This window comes from Gymnoscopelus microlampas (assembly GCF_963454915.1).
Source record: "Gymnoscopelus microlampas genome assembly, chromosome: 6".
Taxonomy (NCBI): domain Eukaryota; kingdom Metazoa; phylum Chordata; class Actinopteri; order Myctophiformes; family Myctophidae; genus Gymnoscopelus; species Gymnoscopelus microlampas.
In genome coordinates, this window is record NC_139943.1 from 3,315,888 (window position 1) to 3,328,878 (window position 12,991).

Below are 12,991 nucleotides of genomic sequence, written 5' to 3' on the forward strand. Positions count from 1 at the left end.
TTGTCCATAAATGAATGCCCTACTTTGTCGTCCAACTGTGTCAGGCAAAAGCAGTGAAAATTGTAGATTGCAAAGCGACGCGTTGTGAGCTTGAAAATCTACTATTTTCACTATTTTCAAAACATTCTAAATGTAAAAGTTAAGTTAAGTGTGCGAGTTTTATAAATGTTGAACTAATGGAAAGTATTAACAAATGCGTGTGGCTAAATAATAACTACATTGGATCCATTGGAACACAGGTTCCTTTTCCCCTCATTTCCTGAAAGCTTTGGACATAATGAGGTTTCCTTTCCTTTCTCTGTCGGGTAGAAACCTCATGCTGTTAACTTTCAGGATTCAAATTCAAAAACGGCAAAAAGTAGCAGATCTACAAGCTCAAAACGCGTCGCTTCGCGCCGCGTTTTGAGCTTGTAGATCTGCTACTTTTGATGCTTTTGTGTGACGCTGTAGTATGATCGAGTAGGGAGTTAATTACGAAAAAACACAAAAAAAAAAGAATCTAGAGATAAGAGGTTTCTGCCCGACAACAACGATATGTTAAGGCCCTGTAGACTGGGCATCACTCAGTCAGTCATTTATTCATTCATTCACCAGAAGGTTTACAGCCTCAAGACTCAGTCAGTCTTTAGGGAAATAATCTGTGGTGACGTTCAGAGAACAACTTGGCTTAAAAACAAGGGAACAAGAGTAGACAAGCGTAGTCCAGTGGGATTACACACAGATGGCCCACTTCCCCTTACATCTGTAACGGGTAAATTGTACTTCAAAACAAAATGCACCAGTGATGTGTCCTGTTCACTATCAGAGCTAACAGTGATGTGTCCTGTTCACTATCAGAACTAACAGTGATGTGTCCTGTTCACTATCAGAGCTAACAGTGATGTTTCCTGTTCACTATCAGAGCTAACAGTGATGTGTCCTGTTCACTATCAGAGCTAACAGTGATGTGTCCTGTTCACTATCAGAGCTAACAGTGATGTGTCCTGTTCACTATCAGAGCTAACAGTGATGTGTCCTGTTCACTATCAGAGCTAACAGTGATGTTTCCTGTTCACTATCAGAGCTAACAGTGATGTGTCCTGTTCACTATCAGAGCTAACAGTGATGTTTCCTGTTCACTATCAGAGCTAACAGTGATGTGTCCTGTTCACTATCAGAGCTAACAGTGATGTTTCCTGTTCACTATCAGAGCTAACAGTGATGTGTCCTGTTCACTATCAGTACTAACAGTGATGTGTCCTGTTCACTATCAGAACTAACAGTGATGTGTCCTGTTCACTATCAGAACTAACAGTGATGTGTCCTGTTCACTATCAGAACTAACAGTGATGTGTCCTGTTCACTATCAGAACTAACAGTGATGTGTCCTGTTCACTATCAGAGCTAACAGTGATGTGTCCTGTTCACTATCAGAGCTAACAGTGATGTGTCCTGTTCACTATCAGAGCTAACAGTGATGTGTCCTGTTCACTATCAGAACTAACAGTGATGTGTCCTGTTCACTATCAGAACTAACAGTGATGTGTCCTGTTCACTATCAGAACTAACAGTGATGTGTCCTGTTCACTATCAGAGCTAACAGTGATGTGTCCACCTATCAGAACTAACAGTGATGTGTCCTGTCCGCTCTGTGTCCTGCAGTGAGTCTCTGATCCGAACAGCCTTCCAGTGCCTGCAGTTGGTGGTGACAGACTTCCTACCCACAATGCCTTGCACGTGCCTCCAGATCGTGGTGGATGTGGCCGGTAGCTTTGGTCTGCAGAACCAGGAACTGAACATCAGCCTCACCTCCATCGGCCTGCTGGTGAGAGGAACTACTTTATTCATATCAGTGATGTCAATACGCTGGCTTGTATTAGAGAGTAAGTTCAGTTTTTTTGTAGTGACTTTCAAAGGAGTGAATTATCCACGCCTAGTAACTTTAACCCATTGAGACCTGAGGCCGATTCTACGAATGTCTTCTAAATCCCAACAGTATTCTGAAAAAAACGTATGTTTCTATATCAGTGGTGCTCAAACTTTTTCATGTCAAGGACCCCTAAAATGATATGTATTTGTCCGCCGACCCCCATCACAAAACATTTTGTTCCAGGGACCCCCCAGAAGCAAAGATTTTAGTTAAAAATGTTCGCTTTAAAACAATATATATTCAAAGATGTGCACACATTTTCTTAATTTTTCAAAAATAGCAGATCTACAAGCTCATAGCGCGGCACTCGGTGCCGCGCTATGAGCTTGTAGATCTGCTATTTTTGAATAGCCAAAGTGTAAAATAATGCTTGTAAGCTCAAATCAAAAAGTGACACAGTTGCGTTCCAGGTCTTAAAGGGTTAAAGTCTCATAGAGAGTTTTTACCACACCTTTTCAACAAGATCAATGAAGAATCTGAATCAACTTCATTGTCACATCACAGGAGTAAGTTAGTGGGTGAAATTCCTATTTTTTTTGTGCGCACGCTCCATTGTTTTGTAGAGAGAGAATAGAGAGAGAGTAAGTAAGAGCAGAAGAAAATACATAGATAATGTAGCAGGTTTATATGTTAGGATCCCCATTGGCTGTGCCCTAATGCACAGCTAGTCTTCCTGGAGTCCATATGAAAACAATACATGCATTAAAAACATATATATGGGTGGTTGGGGAGGACTGGGGTGGGGTGGATGGGAGTTGTTGGGAGAAAATATAAAACCGAAGAGTTGTTTCAATTTTTGCAAATGTGAATACAATGTCATGTCTACTCTTTGAATAAATTTTGCTTAAAAAAATAAAAATAAAAACATATATATATTTTTTTATCAATTGTTTTTATGAATTATATCAGCATATATCAGCATTACAATTATGCCAGTACACATAGCACATGCATCATGAATAAAAACGAAACAAAAACAAGGTACAAATACATACACAACTTAAAAACAACACTTAAAAACATACATTTGAAGAACAAAACATAAAGAAAAGAAAAAAATAGTCTCTATACTTTACGTAAATCATAATTTTAAGAAGAAGAGACGTATTAGATGCATATCGGACTTGGCAGGTGTGTACCTAGTACAACGCATACGCTTACATACACAACTGTTATTGGACAGAAATCTAAATTAGACAGTTACTTTAACCCATTAAGACCTGGAACTGTGTCATTTTTAGATTTGAGCTAAAAAGCATTATTTTACTCTTTGGGCTATTAAAATAGCAGATCTACAAGCTCAGAGTGCCACGCTACGAGCTTGTATATCTGCTATTTTTGAAAAATCGTGAAAATGTGTGCAAATCTTTGAATATATATATTTTTAAAGCGAACATTTTTAACTCAAATCTTTGCTTCTGGGGGGTCCCTGGAACAAAATATTTTGATGGTGGTCCGCGGCCAAATACATATAATTTTGGGGGTCCTTGACATGAAAAAGATTGAGCACCACTGATATAGAAACATAACGTTTTTCAGAAAACTGTTGAGATTTAGGAGACATGTAGAATCAGGGATTTCCTGTCCACCTCCTCAGGCATTTGACAGACACACTGTACTGTACAGTGAAGCTGTGCAGTCTGGTGGATGGATCTAAATGTAAAGAGCTGATATTGATCTGCGGGTTGTGGGATTATTTTTTCTGCCAGTGCGGCCGGCGGTTTCCTGTGAGACTTCTTTATTATGGAAACATGATCGCTATAACGCCAGAGGCAATCTCTCCAATTAACCCCCACACCGCCCTCCCAATCCCTCCCTGTGCCCCCATCCCCACCCGCGGTGGAAGAAGTACTCACATTCTGTACTTAAAGCATTATTATGTACCTTTTCTTCTGGTGAATACAATGTTATTGTGTTGTTTTGATTGATTGAATATTTGATCGATTGACTCGATTGATCGATTGATTGTGGTGCCAACCACTCCTACATTTGACTTTGTCCGTGTGTCCGTATATCCAAAATTCTGTTTCTCCCCTGAGCAAGCAGACAGGCTCTACGCGGTATTAGCTCGGTGGTAAAAATGTCAGACTTGCGCAGGAGACCTGGGTTCAAATCCGGGGTAGAACAGGAAAGGTACATAGTTAAGTTACGGTAAAAATAGAAAACGAAATGTTTCGACAACAGCCGATCAGCTTGTAGATCGGCTATTTCTGAACAGCTGAAGTTTAAATAGGGGCTTAATTGATTAATGTATGTTTTGCAATAACAATCTAAATATGCAGTTACTTATCTCATTGAGTGCCATTCATGTGTTTCACGTGTTTTACCGCTATGGTGCAACGTGCCAATCACGTGTTTCGCGTGTTTTTGAGAAAAAAAAGTAAAAAAATAAAGTTTTGTTCAGAACCCAAGATATCATTATCTGAAGATTTGCAGCTCCATCCACTCCTTGTTTAACTTATAACTGAAAAAGGCTGTATCTCGCTTCCTAAGCACTTTTTTTTTTAACTTAAATTCTCTGGCACTCAGTGAGTTAAGAGTAGAAGAGTAGAGTAGTATTGAAAACTGAACATACTCAAGTAAAGTAAAAGTACCTCAAAATTGTACTTAACCACTTAAACCCTTTATGGTTGACTGGAGCTTGTCAATCTGCTCTTTTCTTTTGCGAAAGCCTTCCCCACAATAAGGATGCTGGGGTTTAAGTGGAACTGTGTCATTTTTAGATTTGAGCTAAAAAGCATTATTTTACACTTTGGGCTATTCAAAAATAGCAGATATACAAGCTCATAGCGCGGCACCGAGTGCCGCGCTACGAGCTTGTAGATCTGCTATTTTTGAAAAATCATGAAAATGTGTGCAAATCTTTGATATATATTTTTAAAGCGAACATTTTTAACTCAAATCTTTGCTTCTGGGGGGTCCCTGGAACAACATATTTTGATGGGGGTCCGCAGCCCAAATACATATCATTTTGGGGGTCCTTGACATGAAAAAGATTGAGCACCACTGATATAGAAACATACGTTTTTCAGAAAACTGTTGAGATTTAGGAGACATGTAGAATCGGCTTCAGGTCTCAATGGCTTAACCCCAATAACAGAAGCTTTCCCTACATAATAACCGTCCTCTCTCTCTCTCTCCCCTCAGTGGAACATCTCAGACTACTTCTTCCAGAGGGGCGAGGCCATCACGGCCGAGCTGGAGCGCGAGGAGGCGGCCCTCCAGAAGCAGGCCCAGGAGCGAGGGGAGACCCTCAACCGGCCCTTCCACCCGGCGCCCCCCTTCGACTGCCTGTGGCTGTGCCTGTACGCCAAGCTGGGCGAGCTGTGCGTGGACCCGCGGCCCGCCGTGCGGAAGAGCGCCAGCCAGACCATGTTCTCCACCATCGCGGCCCACGGCACCTTGCTGCAGCAGCCCACCTGGCACATCGTGGTCTGGAAGGTAACGTTACAACTGGAGCTAAAGATCTGTGATTAGATTAAAGCTCTCAGTCGCTAGCCTGGGTGCCAGCCTGCTTCGCTACGTTCGGCGGATTTTTTTTTCTCTCTGCGCTTCTCAGTCTGGAATGCACCCAATTGACTCGTCTTTCAGAACTACACAGGAAGTACACAGGAACTACATATGTTACGTTCGGCAACGTCGTTGCTGATTGGATGTTGTTCAAACGAATGACGAATCAAAACGATCACACCGTTTTATTTGTCCCGCCCCGCACCACAGACCAATCAGAAGCCACGGTAGGTTTGAAACCTTGGCTGCTGTGTCCCGCCTCCTGGAGATAGGAGGCATTCCAGACTGAGAAGCGGAGAGAGAAAAAAAAGTCCGCCGAACGCAGCGAAGCAGGCTGGCACCCAGGCTACTCAGTCGCCCCCACGACGGATTTCACTCATTTAGATTCCATAGAAGCCACAGCATGTCTTCTATGGCAGTGGTTTTCAACCTTTTTTGCGTCAAGGACCCCCAAATTGACACACATTAGCCCAGGGACCCCCATTTGAAAAGTTATGCCAAGGACCCCCAATAAGAGACGATTTTTACGGCTCTAGCAGTGATTCTCAACCATTTCAATTTCAAGGACCCCCAGTTTAACATGCATTAGGGCTACGGACCCCCATTTAATGGCATTTCTATCTCTGGGACTCCAATTTGTATTCTAAAATCAATGTTAATTTAACTCTGAGAGTGTTACAAATGGAACCAAATCCGGGTCCATTTGGTTCCATTTGTTACACTCTCAGAGTTACAGACCCAAAAGGGTCCATTTGGTTCCTATCTATCATTTAGCTGGGGACCCCCTGGAACTCCCTCAAGGACCACTGGTGGTCCCCAGACCACTGGTTGAAAACCACTGTTCTATGGCATTGGTTCTCAAAATAGGGTTAACTTAATTATTATTAGCATATTTTTTTAAAAATAGCATTACAAGCAGATCTACAAGCTCACCATGCGTTGCATTGCGAAACACTTCATTGGAAAATAATTGAGTGACGTATTTGACCACTTTCATTTTGAATAACGTTCACACATAGCAGAAAAAAAGCAGATCTACAAGTTCGCGACACGTAGTGAACGTGTAGATCGCCTTCGTTCGCTATTTTTGCACGATACTGTACGACGAAGTAAGGCATTCATTTACGACAAAGAAATCTGTTTAAATATGGAGGTTTCTGCGAGACAGCGACGATAGATTGATTAGACTCTTAACCCATTAAGGCCTGGAACTTTGTCATTTTTAGATTTGAGCTAAAAAGCATTATTTTACACTTTGGGCTATTCAAAAATAGCAGATCTACAAGCTCATAGCGCGGCACCGAGTGCCGCGCTATGAGCTTGTAGATCTGCTATTTATGAAAAATCGTGAAAATGTGTGCAAATCTTTGAATATACAGTATATATATTATTAAAGCGAACATTTTTAACTCAAATCTTTGCTTCTGGGGGGTCCCTGGAGCAAAATATTTTGATGGGGGTCCGCGGCCAAATACATATCATTTAGGGGGTCCTTGACATGAAAAAGATTGAGCACCACTGATATAGAAACATACGTTTTTCAGAAAACTGTTGAGATTTAGGAGACATGTAGAATCGGCTTCAGGTCTCAATGGGTTAAGGAAAAGAAGACAGAACAAACAACGTAGGGAACCAACAACTCAAAAAAGAAAGCAAAGGCGTAGATGTGAAGGTTAGCCAGAAGACAGCTCCAGTAAAGTGACAGGAAAAGAGAAAAGAGAAATGAAACTGAAAAGATATCTGTAAAAACGAGACAGAAAATGGAATCTCTGTTAGATTCAATGAATGAAGTCTCCCTTTTTTAATCTTTCTTTTATTCTTATGGTGTCTGGAACTGTGGGTGTGCATATTGTACGTCCTTGGAAGCCAGCCAATAAGGCTCTCTCATTGAACAGGAGCTCCATTCAAATCAGGACAAACAGCAACTTCAAAAACAACAACAAAAAGGGACTCATTTATTTTCCAAAAAACAAACCCACCATCGCTGTCAAGCCGTCATATTGCTGACTCCTCTGCTCAAATCTCAACTCAACTTCACACACTGCTTTAACCACTTAAACCAGGGGTCTTCAACGTTTTCAGGCTAAGGACCCCCTAGCTGAGAGAGAGAGATGACGCAGGGACCCCCTACTCTATGTTGTATAAAATTGAGTTTCAGATTTAAAAAAAAAGATCACTTGGTCTGCTCTTTTTCCCCTCTACACCTATACCTCTTTGCCAAAAATAGCAGATAAGCTCACAAGATAAGCTCACAACGCCTCGCAGCAGAGCCTATACCTTTGTCAGCCTATACCTTGTTGACTGACCTTCAGGTTTGTGTGTGTGTGACACCTAGGTGCTGTTCCACCTCCTGGACTGCGTGCGGACGTCCTCCTCCACCGCGGACAAGGAGAAGATCGAGTCCGGAGGCGGGAACATCCTCATCCACCACTCACGAGACACCGCCGAGAAGCAGTGGGCGGAGACCTGGGTGCTGACGCTGGCCGGAGTGGCTCGCATCTTCAACACCAGGAGATACCTGCTGCAGCAGCTAGGTGAGAGCGCTTGGTTCCATTTAGTTTAGTTTAGTTTAGTTTATTTGAAAAACTGTACAGTTATAACATTTAGAGCAGTGGTTCTCAAACTTTTTCGTGCCAAGGACCCCCAAATAGACACTTATTAGCCCGCGGACCCCCATTTGAAAAGATAAGTCAGGGACCCCCCATAAGAGAAGATTTTTACGGCTCTCTAGCAATGATTTCAACCATTTTAATTTCAAGGACCCCCCAGTTTAACATGCATTAGGGCTACGGACCCCCATTTAATGGCATGTATGTCTCTGGGACCCCAATTTATATTGTAAAATCAATGTTAATTTAACTCTGAGAGTGTACAAATGGAACCAAATGGACCCTAACGGGTCCATTTGGTTCCATTTGTACACTCTCATAGTTACAGACCCATAAGGGTCCATTTGGTCCCTGTCCATCATTTAGCTGGGGACCCCCTGGAACCCCCTCAAGTACCCCTGGGGGTCCTCGGACCCCACTTTGAGAACCAATGAGTTCACAAATTCTGCCCGAACCCTACCCGACCCGACGTTTTCGGGCCGACCCGGCCAGGCCCAAAATCTATGCTAATTAGTCGGGCCTCTGTGAAAAAAAAGGAAAAAGAAATCTATTACCCCCCCCAAAAATAAATTTCAACTGCCCCTTGCGGCCCGATGGTAAGGCCGATGGAAATGTCAGTGATTGTGTTGGATACAGCTCAAAGTTAACTTTACTCAGGTATCTAGTTTGTCGCCGTACGACCTTCCTAGCCCGTGTTATTATTATTATGACTACCCGAGCAGGTAGTCACCTACCTGCTGCAGCAGCTAGGTGAGAGAGCTTGGTTTCATTCATTTATAATTCAATTCCAAATTCAAACTTTATTCCAGAAACACAGGGGGACCATAGATAATACATAAAAAAACATCACACAAGAAACAACAAAAACATAAAATCATACATAGAGACTGACTCTCCAGTGTTAACGCAGCCTGGACGAGTACCGGAGACAGCTCTTCACAGGATTGACTATATCCTCATTAATACTGATAATACTCACCCAGTCGAGACATGAATCCATACATGGAGTGTCTTAACACATTGGGTGCTAAAACCGTATATATACTTCTTTTTAATTACAACTGTTGAGTGCCAAAACCGTATATATACTGTTTTTGAAAAAAAATGTTTTTTTTTGTTTTTTTTTTCCCAATTTCTTTTTGTTTTTTCCTCCATAGCAACAGGAGATATCATTTTTCGAAGATTTAGACTTTAATCCACTTCCTGATTAACTTATGACTTCAAAAGCCTGTATCTCGGCTCCTGTGTACTTTTTTTTTTACAATGTATTTTTGACTATTTTTGACTATTTTCAACTGGCTGCAACTATGGAACGGATTTCCGAATGTTTTTAATTTTTTTTTGCTCGTCGATTTGCTCGTCGTGGAGTCTAGAGCTTTAAACAGTAAAGCGCAGTCAATGGGGAGAATGCTGGCACCCAACGTAAGTTGTTATGAAAAAAGTGCTGGCACCCCATGTGTTAAGAGAGCCTCACAAGTGTGGATTCCACATGTTACAAACAAGTGACTGGCAATGTCATCTAGGGACCTTAAGTAGTATCCTCAGGGCATCATTGTATGAGCCTCCGCATGCTACCCTTCTTGTACATGCACCACAGGAAAGCTGTATACATGGGAGTGCAAAAGGCTTTAAAAAAGTGCACACTTGACAGGATCAGAACACACACTGAACCTGTGAAGCAGCATGTTGGCCTGGGCATGAAGTATGCGGCACTGCCTAGAGATATCTCTATCAGCATGGAGATTGTCAGTAAACAGTGGCATGCACAGACACTTTGCGGGGCAGGTGCTCAAGTAAAAAAAAAATGGCACCTTGCACGGCGCGCGGAACCGCCGGCTGCCTTAGTAGTGTGTGTTTAAGATTAAACTTTTTTTTGTTTACTTGGTCTGCTCTTTTTTCCCTCTACACCTATACCTCTTTGCCAAAAATAGCTGATCTACAAGCCCACAACGCCTCGCAGCGCGAGGCGTTGTGGGCTTGTAGATCTGCTATTTTTGGCTAAAGTTCTCCTCAGAAAAGGGATGCTAGGTTTCGAGTGGTTATGGTAAAAAGAAAAATCATATCACAAAGATTTGGCAGACCCCCTGTAGTAACTCTGAGGACCCCCTAGGGGTCCCGGACCCCCTGTTGAAGACCCCCGCTGTAAACTGGAAAAAAAAAAACTTTTTTTTTCTTTTTTTCAAAAGGGCACTTCTGGTCAAGAGGGCAAAGGGCAGGTGCTCTAGCACCACCTAGAGTCTATCTGTGCACGTCCCTGTCAGTAAAAATGTGGCCACGGCACTTGATTTCCTGGCACACAGATAGACGACTGTCACATAGGTGAAAGGCTGGGAAAGCCAATCTCTTGTCATTTGGTTTAGTTTAGTTTATTTGAAAAACTGTACAGTTATAACATTCCAAGGAAGAAACACAATAAAGTCTATTACTTATTTCCATTGCTTACTCTACAAAAAACATGTCCCGATCACAGGGTGACAGTCATGTACGATAAATAAACAAGGTATTCACGGACGTGAACAATACACTTACATCACAGCCATTTCTACCCTAAATTCAATTCAATTCCATTAAAATATACTTCTTCAATTATACTGGAACCTTTTCCAGCAACCAGAGCTTTGTTAGGTGCTTAATTTGTGACAATTGTGTAAACATTATAATGAATTCACCTGAATGGTGCTAATAGTTGCTACTACTACTTTGTTTATGGCTGTTCAGCAACACAAATGCAATGCGTGCGTACACAGTGCATAACCCAACGTCTGCAAATACTTTATTTATTTATTTATTTAACAGGGACAATGCACATTGATCAACATGCCAGTTATTCACATCCATGTAAATTAGCCAGAGTTAGCCAGAGTTGGCTAATTTTCATCTGTAGTCCCTGAGCAGGCTGTTAAAAAGTGGTGTCATAGTTATCCATACAAAAACAGACATCATCAATACAGTACAAGACAAATAAACATAGTACAGAAGACAACAGTGTGAGTGTGCATATTCCCGGACGGGTATGGACTAGTTATAACATAACGCTATAAGCCGGGCCAATGCTAGGTACTGAAACTTGAACACGCTAATCGACGCATTGCAAAAGTGCCGCGTGGTCAATGCAATAAACCAGGCAATGCCGGCCACGCAGGCTGATAACATTTTGCGACACTCTGCCTGCAATGTTTATACAAGAGTCTGACGACATTGCTTTGGGCAAAGGGCAGGATTGAGATGGATTTAGAACTGTACAGCCCTATTCTTGAGATAGTTTTTTTCTGCATTTATCTTGGTTCTGCATTTATTTGGTTTTGTAAAGGCTGGCTCTGCCTTGAGGCAATATCCAAGACCTCATTTCACTGCTTGTCTTTTCGATTTTCTCTGCCACCGTGACTCGTTGTTTATAGGAGAAGTGCATTGATTTTTAGAGGTAGTTTTAATTATTGATTTGAGATAACCATAAGGGACCTTTAAAAAAACATCTTGCCTCGAACCAAAACAATCGACAAAAGCACATGATATTGACCTTATGTCCCTCTTCCCTGATTAACCCATTAAGACCTGATCACTTTAGATTTCTTTGGGCTATTCAAAAATAGCAGATATACAAGTTCATAGCGCGGCACCGAGTGCCGCGTTATGAACTTGTAGATCTGCTATTTTTGAAAAATCGTGAAAATTATTTTTTTAAATATTTTTTCCGAAAAATTGTTAGGATTTAGAATTCTTTTAGACGCTGCCTCAGGTCTTAATGGGTTAATATGCATTCATGCAGTGGTTACCAGCTCCGTGGTCTTGTGGTTAGAGTGTCTGCCCTGAGATTGGGAGGTGGAGGTTGGATTCTCTGGATGGGTCATACCATTGTCTCTGGTTGGGTCATACCATTGTCTCTGGATGGGTCATACCATTGTCTCTGGATGGGTCATACCATTGTCTCTGGATGGGTCAGACCATTGTCTCTGGATGGGTCAGACCATTGTCTCTGGATGGGTCATACCATTGTATCTGGATGGGTCATACCATTGTCTCTGGATGGGTCAGACCATTGTCTCTGGATGGGTCATACCATTGTCTCTGGATGGGTCAGACCATTGTCTCTGGATGGGTCAGACCATTGTCTCTGGATGGGTCATACCGTTGTCTCTGGATGGGTCATACCATTGTCTCTGGATGGGTCATACCGTTGTCTCTGGATGGGTCAGACCATTGTCTCTGGATGGGTCAGACCATTGTCTCTGGATGGGTCATACCATTGTCTCTGGATGGGTCATACCGTTGTCTCTGGATGGGTCAGACCATTGTCTCTGGATGGGTCAGACCATTGTCTCTGGATGGGTCAGACCATTGTCTCTGGATGGGTCATACCATTGTCTCTGGATGGGTCATACCGTTGTCTCTGGATGGGTCAGACCATTGTCTCTGGATGGGTCAGACCATTGTCTCTGGATGGGTCATACCATTGTCTCTGGATGGGTCAGACCATTGTCTCTGGATGGGTCATACCATTGTCTCTGGATGGGTCATACCATTGTCTCTGGATGGGTCATACCATTGTATTTGGTCTCCCTGCTCTTCCGTTGAGACATTTAGATCCTGTGTCCTGTGTTTGACACAACCTTTGACACTTTCTTTCTTTCTTTTCTTTTTCCTTTATTTATTCAGGGAAGCCCATTGAGAGCAAAGCTCTCTTTTTCAAGGACGCTCTGAGAACAACATATAAAACACATACATAATGAAAAACAATAACAAACATTTGAATCATATTACAATCATCACAGATGAAAATAAACATAGAGTTACATGAAGCAGGTGCTGTTACTATGTAGTGTGTCCTCGAGAAGCACCCTGAATGTCTCTATGTAGTGTGTCCTCAAGAAGCACCCTGAATGTCTCTATTTAGTGTGTCCTCCAGAAGCACCCTGAATGTCTCTATGTAGTGTGTCCTCCAGAAGCACCCTGAATGTCTCTATGT

The 12,991-nt window shown here is 42.2% G+C and overlaps 1 protein-coding gene across 2 annotated transcripts in view; it reads left to right on the forward strand.

Moving 5' to 3' along the window:
- mon2 (MON2 homolog, regulator of endosome-to-Golgi trafficking) overlaps positions 1-12,991 on the forward strand; it is a 148,562-nt gene that overhangs the window by 102,155 nt on the left and 33,416 nt on the right. For both annotated transcript variants that reach the window (XM_084060094.1, XM_084060095.1), the window contains exons 23-25: positions 1,642-1,804; positions 5,057-5,350; positions 7,755-7,953. In XM_084060094.1, the coding sequence (XP_083916220.1) occupies positions 1,642-1,804; positions 5,057-5,350; positions 7,755-7,953 (656 nt within the window). The remainder of the gene's footprint in view (positions 1-1,641; positions 1,805-5,056; positions 5,351-7,754; positions 7,954-12,991) is intronic.